This window comes from Netta rufina, assembly GCF_964035555.1.
Source record: "Netta rufina genome assembly, chromosome: 1".
In the NCBI taxonomy this organism is placed as follows: Eukaryota; Metazoa; Chordata; class Aves; order Anseriformes; family Anatidae; genus Netta; species Netta rufina.
This window is the reverse complement of record NC_140123.1, coordinates 3,747,663-3,760,186: the sequence shown is the minus strand read 5'-3', so window position 1 is coordinate 3,760,186 and position 12,524 is coordinate 3,747,663. Positions and strand designations below refer to the sequence as shown.

At 53.6% G+C, this 12,524-nt stretch overlaps 1 protein-coding gene across 1 annotated transcript in view; it reads left to right on the top strand.

The window, feature by feature from the left end:
* Positions 1-4,545: 4,545 nt before the first annotated feature.
* GAB2 (GRB2 associated binding protein 2) overlaps positions 4,546-12,524 on the top strand; it is a gene marked incomplete at its 3' end in the record, with an annotated part of 29,280 nt that continues 21,301 nt past the window's right edge. The window contains exon 1 of the mRNA XM_084306008.1: positions 4,546-4,822. Coding sequence (XP_084162134.1) covers positions 4,561-4,822 — 262 coding nt within the window. The 5' untranslated portion in view covers positions 4,546-4,560. The remainder of the gene's footprint in view (positions 4,823-12,524) is intronic.

Here is a 12,524-nt window from a genome sequence, read left to right as displayed (position 1 = left end):
GTTCCTCACTGGGAGCTGGATCTAGTTATGGAAAAGTCATTTAGATTCAGAGATAATTGAGGTTGGAAGGGAGCTCAGAGCTCTCTGGCCCAATCTCTCGCTCAAAGCTTTGAAGTGAAGGCCAACTCTGAAGGTAAATCATCTTCTCCAGGCCTTGTCCTGGCAGGTTTTGAATGTCTCCAAGGCTGGACATCCCTCGCATCTTTTTAGTCCCACCACTCTTCGTGAAATATTTTCCTTCCATCTAATGGGAGCTTTCCATCACCTCTGGCGCCGTCCCCATGCATCTTCCAGCAGAGTTTGCCTCCAGCTCCTCTTTCTCTCTTCTGCACAGTGTAAGTACAACCTCACCATTTTTTATTTGATTTTTCCACCCTATCCCAGACCAGCGACTCCAGCATCCCAGCAGAAAAGCGGTCAGTGCCCTCACGTCACCCAGGGACATCTTTATTTTCCTAAGATCCACGGCGCAGCCTTGAACTCTTGAAATCTTTCCAGCCAGAGAACTCCCCTAAAGTAAATACCGAGGGAAGTGCTTTCCACATTGTGTCACTGCTTTGTTGCCCTTCGCAGAGCCCAGCAGGGCCGTGGGGAGCCAACGGGGACGCGATGGTTCTGCGGCTCCCACCACCACCTCCATGGGTAGAAGCCATCTCAAGCCATTTCTTCCCCGGTAACAACAATTTCTGATGGCAGGAGCTGGATTTGAAGCTTCTGTATTTTTTAATGAGCATTTTTAATGATCTTCCAGATAGGTTTTAGTCCTAAAAACCTCCTTAAAACCCCATCCCAGCCTGTAAGAGGTGCTCAATGAACGAAGTCCTGTGCTGGCCATGCCACCCCAGGGTGGGTTTTGCACGTAGCGATTCAGTGTGTGCTCCAAAAGCTAATTACCCCTCCAACGATGGGAGAAACCCCCAGGAGGGAAGTCTCGACAGCCTCAGACGCACACAAAGCTGAGTAATTTTTTTTAATTTCTATTAATTCCCTGGCTCCCCAGTGAGCCGAGGAGGAGTCGCCGTGCACCCCGGCAAGGCTCCCTGTGCCCCGCAGGCTCTCGCTGCTGCAGCTCGGTGTTATTAACGCTGTCAATCAAAGCCTCCCCCTAAAGTGATGCCACTAACGAACTCGCCGTGAACTCGGCCACCGCAGACGTGTGATTAGCCGGGATCAGCACAGCGGGGCAGCCCGTCTCGCAGGTAGCGGGCTCTGGGTGCTCAGCCCAGGTCTCCTCCATCCTTTTTTTGGTGGTCCCAGGGCTGGGACCTGCTCATGGAGTTGAGTCGGTGCATTGAAAGGCGCCGTGAGCAGGCATCAGGTGAGGAGAAGGTGTTTGGAAGATTTTGGAAGGGTGGATTTGGAAGGGGGTTCAGGCTCATTTGCTCTCAGGCTTGGGGATATCAGGGTCTCTGAGATGGGCTCCAAGGTACCTGGCAGGGGCAATTAATTCACAAGTACAATTACCGAGTGAGTTTTCCTCACTCCTTGCTCCTTCTTGCAAGCCTGTCTTTATCCAAGATGTATTTATCTCCTTTGAGTTAGCACCGAGGCAGGGAGGGGAGAGGCTTTCTTGCATGAATAATAAAGCCAGCATCCTCCTGTCCGTCAGATGAGATAACAAGCCTGCAGGGACTCCAACGAAGACGACATTATCATACAGGTCACCAGCAGGTTATTCTGCAATTCTCTCCTGAGCTTCTGCTCCGTGGTGCAAGTAGCCACCCAAAATGACTCAAAACCCATCTGAAACCTCCATCTCTATCCCCCTTTCCCAGGGCTGATCCTGCCAGGATGCTAAAATTGGAAGCAGACAAGGGGGGACAGCACGGGCTTCCCATGCACACGGTAGCATCCCCACCAGCAGCTGGGGGCCATGGGGCAATAGCTGGAGCTGCTCTGTGCCCGTGGTTATGGTCCGTGGCAAATCTGGGGCACCAGGACCTGCTCGCCCCTCTGCTGGGCTTGCTGCTCGAATCGCTCAGCCCCTGCTTTTATCTTGGTGTGAAAAATTTGCCCAACATCACCACTCGGTCGCTTAACCCACATGCCAGCTCGGATTAGGTGCTGCGATTCGTGTCAGGTCAGATTTTGGCAGGTTTATTTCACACCAGCGGTGTGCTGCGCTGCCGGGGACAAAGGTGGGGGGGGGGGGGAGAAAGAGAAGGGCAGAGAGATTTCTAGGGAAATATTTCCTCTCCTCTCCTCTCCTCTCCTCTCCTCTCCTCTCCTCTCCTCTCCTCTCCTCTCCTCTCCTCTCCTCTCCTCTCCTCTCCTCTCCTCTCCTTTCCTCTCCTTTCCTTTCCTTTCCTTTCCTTTCCTTTCCTTTCCTTTCCTTTCCTTTCCTTTCCTTTCCTTTCCTTTCCTTTCCTTTCCTTTCCTTTCCTTTCCTTTCCTTTCCTTTCCTTTCCTTTCCTTTCCTTTCCCTCTTACCCTTTCTACCATTTTCTATTCCATTTCCTCTTCCAAATACTGTCTGTGTGGGGCTTTCCACTGCTACCAGACAGACCACAGAGAACTAGAGAAGTTGTGGGTCTTGTAAAAGAGACAAAAAGGAGAACTGTGGTGGCATCACTGGCATCGCTTGCAGCATTTCTTTCTATTTTTTCCCTAAAAGCCCTAAATTCTGGATCCGAGTTGCTGTGTTTTGTGTTTTTTCTAATGCAACTTAGCTGCAAAGAAATGGCTTGGTGTTATCAGGAAGAAGCTAACGGGGCATTTCAGAGCTAGATAAAAAAATGTTCATGAGTTTGTTCCCCAAAGATTTGGCTAACCCATTTTGAGGAGATGGACTGGCAAATTATTGCTGCTGCCTGGGGAAACTCTTTTTTCCCCTGCAGCGGCCGGACACGGCTCCCTCGTGTGTGTATTTCTTCATCTAGGAGCAGCTGTCTGAGAAGAAATGGGTGAGCATCTCCCAGACGAAACCAAAACCTGCCAGCCCCGCAAGTCCTCTTGCTAAGCAATTTGCTGCTCCGCTGCACTTGGAAGCCTGCACTGAAGCTTTTTTTTCCCAGCCCCGGCAGCCAGATTAGGAATCGGTGCAAAACTGATTAGGTTACACCTCTCAAAGACACGAACAAAAGCTATTTTTAAGCCTTTGGGAAGCACGATGCAAATAATCACAAGGTTTTTTTTCCTTTATTTAAACCACCGCGTTCTCCAGAGCTGTAGGATCCTGATGGAGGTGGGTGTCCAAGACCTGGCTCGTGCCCCGTCACCTACAGGTGGAGCCTCGTGGGGCTGTCGTCACCTCGTGGGGAGCATCGTGGAGGTCCCAGCACCTCCCCGAGGCTCTCTTGGGTTGTCAAAGATGTCTGTGGCTGTTGGTTCTTCCTTCTTAGGGATGTCATGTGCTTTCTCGTGCCCTAGCCTCTCACCGTCATATGAACCCAAAAACTGGCGATTTGGAAAAATAATAAAAATAACAAACATCCATGGCTGGGGCGGGGTGGTAGGGATGACATCTGCTCCCGTGGCATCCTTTGGTGCAAAGAGACCTCCAAGATCACCCAGTCCAACCTCTGACCTAACACCAACCAGTCCTCCACTAAACCATGTCACTGAGCTCTACATCTAAACATCTTTTGAAGCCCTCCAGGGATGGTGACTCCACCACCTCCCTGGGCAGCCCAGGGAACTCCAAAAACTCTTTGGAGTTACGCCTGCCTGGTTCTCCATACGACACGGCACTTGTAGCATTTAGGACTTTATCTTTGTGGCTCCCAACTGTTTTTGAAAAGTCTGGGGCAGTGCAAGGGATCAAGTGCAAGATGACCATGTGTTCAATTTACCCTGTCCCATATTTAGTCCAAAATGCTCTGACAGGCCTCGAACGTCCATATTCAACCCCCAGCACCAGGGCTGATGACTGGCATTTCTTTTCCAAGGGCTGCCATACCTAGAAATCAATAATAACCTTTTATTCACTACGGAGCTTCCTACGTACTCGGGAGCAGAAGATGCGGAAAAACAAATGAAGCCTGGATTCTCCCCTGGCATTATTCCTGATATTTAAAAAGCCAAACTGCTTTCCCCTTGTTTTTATTAGCCTTTCTATCCTGGTATTTAAACAGAGATGGGATCAGCGTGCTCGGTATCTGCAGATGCTCCCCTCTTAGGGGTTTTTCTGATGGACGGGGGACCTAGGGTGTTGTGTCCGAAGCTCCTGAGATCCTCTAAGCTGCTGAAAGGCATTTTGGCAGATTGTCATCCAGGAACGAAGGGTATTCAGGTCCTAAGAGCATGTCTGAGCTGTAGGGTGGGAGCAGGGTTGCTCTAAGCCCCAGGACTAGCACTTCTCGGGGTCACTAAGCCATTAGGATTTTCATACCTAACCAAATAACCAGCGGGATTTGGGTCTCAAAGTCCTAGGTCTGTGTGCTGCTTGTATGGACGCCCAGTCCCTGAGCATCCTGGGGTGGAAAGGGGACGCCCACCTGTGTCACCCCATGCATGGCAGTGGTTTCGTGGCCCTCGTGGCTTGAGCAGTGGGGTTGATGCTCCCTCTCTGCTTGGTTTCAGGCATGGAAGAAGCGCTGGTTTGTCCTGCGCAGCGGTCGGATGAGCGGCGACCCCGACGTCCTGGAGTACTACAAAAATGACCACTCCAAGAAACCTTTGCGGGTGATCAACCTCAACTTCTGCGAGCAGGTGGACGCGGGGCTGACCTTCAACAAGAAGGAGCTGCAGGACAGCTACATCTTTGACATCAAGACCAGCGACAGGACCTTCTATCTGGTGGCCGAGACCGAAGACGACATGAACAAGTGGGTTCGCAGCATCTGCCAGATCTGCGGCTTCAACCAGTCCGAGGAGAACACAGGTACCGTGTCCACAGCCAAAATATGTCCCGTCCCATCCTCTCTGATGCACCTCTTTCAATCAGAGCCACGGGACGAGGGTGCAGGGCTGGGGTCTGGCTCGTCTCTGGATGAACACACGGGGAACCTCCACGGGGGTTTCCTACCTTCAGCATCCAAAGCAGAGCAGGCTTTGCCCCTCTAAGCCACCCAATTTATTTTTTTTCCCCGTGACTGTAGGCTTCTGAGCCTCTTATGGGAAGTTGGTGGGTTTTGGGGTGTCTTTTAGCTGCAGCCTCTGTCTTCATCCACCACCAAAGTCCCCTTGAGAGTCATGGGATTCAGCGGTGAAATCCCCCTTTTCCAGGAGTTTCAGCCCTTTGGTGGAGTGGGGTGTGGTGAGAGGTTTAATGGGATCGTGTCCCTCATCCTGCTGTGGTTGTCCCCAACACCAACACTGTGTTGTGTGGACACTCACAACCTCCCCACCTACATCCCCATCTCCTCCTGGGACACACTGGGAAAGCCTTGGGTGGGAGGAGGTAAATGTTGGGTGGTTTTGTGCCACCCAAGCCCAGCTTTGCTTTGGCAAGATGCTGCCTCAAGCACCACTGAGCCACCTCCACGTCCCCTTCACGGCCACCCCACCAGGGCTGTTCCTCAAAACGGTGTCACCAGCTGCTCCTCAAGGGCTGCAAATTTCGTTCGGAGGAACCATGAGGGGTCACATCCATCCTGAACACCACGGGATGGGGCTGAGCACCTGGGGTGCAGCCCCGCTGTGCCTGGTATCAGCTGTGGGCATCTTTGCTTTATCTCATCCATGGCTTTATCTCATCTGTGGCCTTATCACATCCACGGCTTTATTTCGTATGTGGCGTTATCTCGTCCGTGGCTTTATCTCGTCCGTGGCTTTATCTCATCTGGGCTTTCCCCAAGCCTCAAGCCACAGGTTGGAGGAGCTCAGCTGGGGCTCCAAAACCAGCCCAGCACCTGCTGCCAAAGGAGGTGGCTGCCAGGAGGTGCCAGTGCCATGCTGAGAGCCTTCTCCTCACAGCATCCAGCATAAACCCTCTCCGTGCGTTACTTTTCTCCCGTCTCATCCCCAAAAAAAAAGATCTTCTCGCAAAAAGGGGACCCCAGCCTCGTGCTCCGCCTGCACAAAGCTCCCCGTCACGCCGCCCAGCTTGCCTCTCTTTCGGTCCAGCCCGGAGCAGCTGCGATCTGCTGAATCCCTGCCAAGATCCCGTCGGGCAGGACAGCAAACAAAGCATCGCGGCGGCGCGATCTTCCCCCGCTGACGCATTCAAACGGGACGTCACCTTGGCAATGCGAGCGGCTGAAGGGATCCTGGACAACGCCACGAGCACAATCTCGCAGGGAAAGGTCAGGCTGAATTAAATGGCATCCCGTGGCGACGCCATGGATGCAGCAAGGTTTGGTGAAATCGTAGGCACCTTTATAAGAGCTCTGCGTTTTCCATTCCGCCTGCGTTCAGCTCGGGGGGGAGCTTTTTTTTTTTTTTTTTCCTTCCCCTTTAGGAAAATGAGCTGCCAGAGCAGGGACAGCGGGATCGATACCGGGCTGGGGTGAAATAGAAACCTGGGGCATCCAAAGGGAAAACGATCTCCTGGCTGCAAGTCCATCTGTCCCAAAGGGAAGCGAGGATTTGTTAGACTGCAGGGATCCAAGCGCTGCTCCCCGCGGGACGACGTGGAGTGACATCAGCAAAAGAGGAGCAAAAATCCCTGTTTGTCACAAAAATCACAGCTCGCTTAACGCCGGAGGGAAAGTACCCACTTGAAACAGTACCCGGCTGCCAAAACGCAATTTTCTGAGTCAGCTGCGAGCGAGCCTGCGGCGGCGAGCACAGCAGATGTGTCCAGATGCTGCAGAAAGAGGGAGCATGAATTATTCAGGGCTGGGGCTTCGCTTTGGTGCTCACCGAAGTGGTGACCTCTGGCAGGAGCCTTTCCTTTGCTCTTTGCTGCGAGCTCCCAGGCTGCCTGCACGTCCTGGTGCTGTCCCTGTCTGGGGGCAGGACCCTAAACTCCTCCTTGTTGAACCCCACAAGGTTCCTAGAAGCCCACCTGGCCACCCTGTGGGTGGGTAATTTGGGAAATCCCTCTGGATTTCCAAAATTAAATCACATTTGTGCTGGGTAACACCCAGGGCTCGAGGCTGAGCTTGCAGGCTCCGTGCAGCCTCAAAGAGCCAGGAAATGGATGCCCCAAAAAGCTAACCATCAGAGGCAGGGGTAGCTCCGTGCTAATTGCACCAATTAATTACCCCCACCACCATCCCAGCAGCCAGGTGGAATGAGATCAGAAGCTTCCTATGGCCGGGGAAGCTCCCGTGGGCATCTTGCAGGTTGTTCCCATTCCCGGGGACACGACACCCGTGGCTGCAGCACCCTAACCCTAAAGCCTGCCTGGAAAAAAAAAAAAAAGGCAAAAAACCTTTGCAAGAAACCCCCAAAAAAAGATGGCCAAAGTGCTCTTTGATGCTTCCTGCTGCTCGCAGCGCGACGGGAGGCGGTCGATCTCCTCTCGCTTGGTTTTTGCATTAGCCGGTCGTGTCCTGTCTAGACTGGGAGGCTCTGAGGATTAAGACACGGATGGAGCCGAGCACAATTCGGCGTGGCTGCACATCTGGCTCATCAAAAGGGAGCTGCCCGCAGCCTCGGGGACTTAGGTGGAAGAGGAGACGCGGTCCCCAGCACCGCCAAAGCCTCCTGGAAGGAGCTGCGGAGCGGCGAGATTGCTTTTACCAGGAGAGGGGAAATGAAATTGGCTCCCAGGTGCTTACCCAGCCCCCTGCAGCTCCCTGTTTCTGCCTGCACCTCGCTGCTTTGATAGCTAATTACTGCTTGCAGACCACACCAGCCTCACCGGGAGGGCAACCCCGATGCTGCTTTCTCCAGCTGGCGGCCAGGGATGTGGCGAAAACCCCAAATCCCCCAAGATTTTCCTTGCTTTTAGGGTGGGATCCGGGCTGCTTCCATCCCTTCTCTTTGCTCCCCGTTGGGTGCCGGCCCCATCCCGGCATCTCCGCCGTCGCCCTCGCTTTGGGGTGAATATTTCTGGTTATCCCGTGGCCGTCGAGTTCCCAGGGCCCCTCCGCCGTGGGCTGTGGCAGGATCCCAAGCTCGTGGGCACCGCGCTGTGCTTCCAGCCAGCTGCATTTTCCCTGCCCTAGTGGGCAGGCGGCCAGCTCTCAGCTGCGCGCTGCATTTTCTCAGGCGCTTTTGTTGTTTGGTTTGGGGTGGGGGGGGGGAAGAAAGAAGAAAAAAAAAGGGGGGAGGAAAAATAAATAAATAAAGCCCGCTCAACGTATCTCATCTGCCATTAACCCTTCCTGGAGCTGCTCCTTCAGGAAAAAAAAACCCTTGTGATTTAATTTCTCGTGGACCTGCGTGCAGGGAGCGTGTCCTCGCAGGGGTCCTGTGCACAGGTCACTTATTTCGGATGGATTAAGAATGGATGAAGAAGTAGGTACCTTCCTAATTCTGCCCCCACTCACCTCCCTGCTCCTTTTTTTTCCTTTTTTGGCCTCCTTCTTGGGGCACGGGCTCTCCCAGGGCTTTGACTCACGGGCACCGATCAAACCCTCATGGGATTTTAATATTTCACCGTGTTGCTGCCCCTGTGCTCGAGGTTTTACCCTGCACTGGAAGGAGAGAGGGGAATATCCGCAGCGTTTCAGCCCCGTTTGCACGCCTCAGCTCGGCCTTGACGTCTCACCCCCATGCTTGAGGCTTCCCAGCACTCATCCTACAGCTTCTCCCCGACAAACGGCAGCCTGGCCACGGTGAAAAAAGCAGAGCAGAAGGAGCAGCAGCGGCTCAGGGGATGAGCGACCGCCCCTGCTGCGAGCTGAAGGCGCTCGGTGAGGCTGAGCGGGGCGTGGGAAAGGGCCAGCACTCGGCTCCTGCCCCGTGGGCTGCGTTTGGCAGCAGTGGCCTCTCCCTCCCAGCCCGGGCACGCTCGTCCTCAGCCAAAAAATAGGGTCGTGGAGTGCTTTTTCTTTTCATTTTTTTTTTTATCATCCAGGACTTGGTTTCTTTTATCTGCGTCCCCGCTTGCTGCGAGGTGCAGGGGTCGGCTCCCTCCTCGCTCCATCCTCAAAGCTCGGGGTTGATGCTGTGCATCCCGGCTGGGATCAATCCCCAGCGCTCCCCGGGCTTTTAAGCGGCTCGCCGAGTGCCAGGCAGGGCCGGGCATTAATGTTTAATGGAGAGCTGAGTGTCTCTGCCTGCTAAGTCTGCAGGGCTGATGCTTTCCCAGCTGGGAAGAAGGGGACTCTCCTTCCTCCTTCGCCTCAGCTTGCTCCTGCCCCACAGCGTGCGGCTGCTCCTGCTCCTCTCCACCCCCAAAAACATCTCAGTGCCGTATCAGGCCAGCAATGCCTCTCACCCTGCTGCTTCCAGCTTTGCGTGGACGTTTGCTGAGCTCAGGGAGGAAAAACACAGCACCACGCAAACCCCAAAGGTTTGTTTGGAGGCTGGGAGCTGCCCCAAAGCTCGGCGAGGCACCGGGAAGCCCAAACCAGGGGACAGCCCCGGGGCAGCCCCCAATTCCCTCTGCCTCCACCTCTCCTATGGCCAGAAACCAGAGGGGAAACCCTAATGACCAGGTACTTCCTTGCTATTGTGCCCGGCACACGCCTGCTTCCTTCCCTACTCGCACCCTGGATGAGCTGCAAGCCCCGCAGCGTGCCGGGGAGCTCGCCGGTGGCCGAGAAATAGGGGCAAGGAGGGAGGCGTGGGGCTGTCCTTGCATCTCTGAAGGCACCCCAAGCCCCGAGTGCTGTGTTTTAGGATCTGCAGGCAGCACTGCCACCTAAGGGCAGCCAAGCAGGCCACCAGACTACACCCTGCTGAGCCCTACACCCTCCAAAGGGGCCAGGATTTGATGGTTCAGCTTCTTTTGACTCCAGTTGCTTGGCCTTGGCTTTGACTTTGCGGTCTACGGGGCGCTTTGGCAAGCAACGAGCGAGGTCGGGGTTGAGTTGAGCTCGAGCTGTGGGGCAGATCTGCTCTGGTTCCTTCCGTGTATGTCCTTAACCCACCCAAAAACCTAATTGCCTCGTTTGGGACGTGGTGGTGGTCTGCATTGGGGCGGCAACGTGGGGTCATCGAGCCCTTTCCTCCCACCCTACAGTCCCTATAAATAGATGCAGCCTTTCCCTCGGTGTTCCCATCCATATTTTGTCCACTTAGCATGACGGAGCTCCTTTTAAATCACCAGATTTCACACCTACACCCCCTGATTACACATCTCAGGGGCGTTTGGGGTCAATCCCACTGCGTTTCTCTCCAACGTCTGCTGACTTTGCCCAGCGAGGGCAACAATCGTGGCTGCAGATTCATACCTGGGGATGGCACATCTCAGCCCCTGGCCCTATCCAGCCCACCTGGAGTGGGGCTGGGAACCCACTGACCCCATCTAACTTCGCACCAGCCTCATTCCTAACTTCATTTTCCTGCAGCCACCTCCTTGTGGGAGCCCTAGCCTATCCCTTCGCCATCCTGCCTCTTTAAATTCGCTCCAAACTTCCCTGACCCTGGTTTTCCTGAGCCACAAACAGCAAGTTATTTTAGGATCTGACACTGTTCAGCTTTTATTTCAGTGTAAACAATACCAGAGATGGAGTGGTCTTGGCACAAAGGAGCGGCTTGAGAGCAGTTAAGTGCCTGCTGACTTCCCCCCCCCTCCCCTCCTCCTTTCCCCCTGCCTTTTTTTCCCTCTTTCCCTTTGGAGATGAGCTAGTTCAGGTGCTAATGAGTCTGCTGGAGAGCCCAGAGCCACTGACAAGCAGGAATTTGCTCCTAGAAGAAAGAAACAAGCAGAGACCACTGCAGATTTCTACCAACCAATCAGGGTCCCCTTGCTGCGATTCCCATGGCCTTTGGGAGAAGGAGTCGATGCCGTGGGCAGCTGGTTGTAACACGCCCATTTTTAGGGCAAAAGTGGCAAAAAATGTCTGAAATGGGGTGAATCCATTTGCAACAGATAATTTTGCACCCTAAAAGTGCCTGTTTCTGTCCCTTGACTCTCCGGAGAATGAGGATTGCTGAGCTCAGGTGGAAACATCCACCTCGTAGACTCCTCAAAGCATGCTGAGATGAATCCCATCCATCTCAGGTCTTCTCCCCAGGCTTTTGAGGTGTTTGAGGTGAGGTGGAACCATTTGTCATCGTTTCATTTACATCAGACAAGGACCAACCCCTACTTTCTTCCATACCTTTCTTTGCTTGCTGTACTCAGCTCTTCATCACGTTGTGTTACCAGCAGCATTGCAGGGCCAGAGCGAGCACCAAGAGCAGATTTCAAGCCCGTTTGGGTGCCAAGAAAAAGATTAAAGCAGAGATACAGAGGGCTTTGGAAACCAGAAAGCAAGAGAAAAAGTCTTAAGGGATCTGCATGATTAGGAAGCCAAGCTTCTGGCTTCAGGGGCCTGATGCCATGAATATCCAAGGCTTGCAATGCTGGATCAGCATTATTGTTAGAATATGGGAATTTAGGATTATTTTTTTTTTTTAATTTTATATTGGCTCTGGACATTTTGAAGGGCTGGAAGATCCAGGACATCTCTTGGCTTTGTAATTGCAAACCTGTATCACTGTCATTTTGGGAGAGCCCCCAGCAGAGCTGGCAGAGGATGCAGCTGGGTTTACAGGCGAAGAACCCTCCTCTCCTGCTGCAAATAACAAAAACCATCCACCAGCAGAAAAAGAAGGTACGTGTGCAGCTTTCAAAAAAGCCTGACGAGCAAAATCTTCCAGTCCTTCTTGACTGGTTCCCAGCAGGCGCCCAGTGCAAGGCTGTCCAGCCCCTGCTGGAGATAAATATAGAGCTGGAGGGTTGGGGAAAATCCTGCCCTTTCCTGGCCAAGGTCCCACTGGGTTCACTGAGCTAGGGCTGGGATTTGAGCTGAGAGGGGAGGAAGAAATGTCAAGTTTGAGAGTTGTTTTATTTTTTTTTTTGATGTTTTATTAGAGCAGAAGGCGTTGCCCAGCCCTCCCAGCAGAGCCTGGCACGCCGTATTCGCGCCTCTCAGCCCTTCCCAGGGCTGCCTCCTGGCCCAGGTACCCCGAAGGAGAAAGCCATTTCAAACAATTCTTCATTTTCTAATTGGTTTTTATCGCTGCGAGCCCCTGCGCGCATCAGGTCAGCCCCATTAGGTTAATGGGCGCCGAGGAATTTTTCGGCTGACTGAGTGACCGTGGAAAAATGAGCGTGGCGGACGGTATCAGCATCAGATCAGAAAGCAAAACCACGCAAAGCTTTCGGAAAGAAAAACAGCTGATGGGCTTGGAGCAAAGTGACCGGTGAAGCAGCACGGCCTGAGCACAAGGGAAGGAGGGAGGGAGGGAAGGAGGGAAAAATTTTGAGCATCAGCCAGCCGGGAGGAAAGTCGCAGTTGGATTTGCCCGTGCTGATGTTTCCCAGAAGGGTCCTGGGCTGGGTAGTGCTGGGGTTTGTCCTGCTGCACCCCGTGTCCTCAGAGCCTCCGTTATATGCACGTGTAGATGCAGGTGCCCCACGCGTGGGGCTCAACCCAGGCAAAGTGATGGGGGCAGAACCCCAAAATCTGTGCGGGGGCAAGCTGGGGGACGAGGGAGGAAATCAGTGACCTGCGTGTCAAATTATTTAGGGCTGCTTTTCCCATCATGGCTCTTTTCCCCCACAATCACCACACCTCCCCTTGTATTTCACGTTG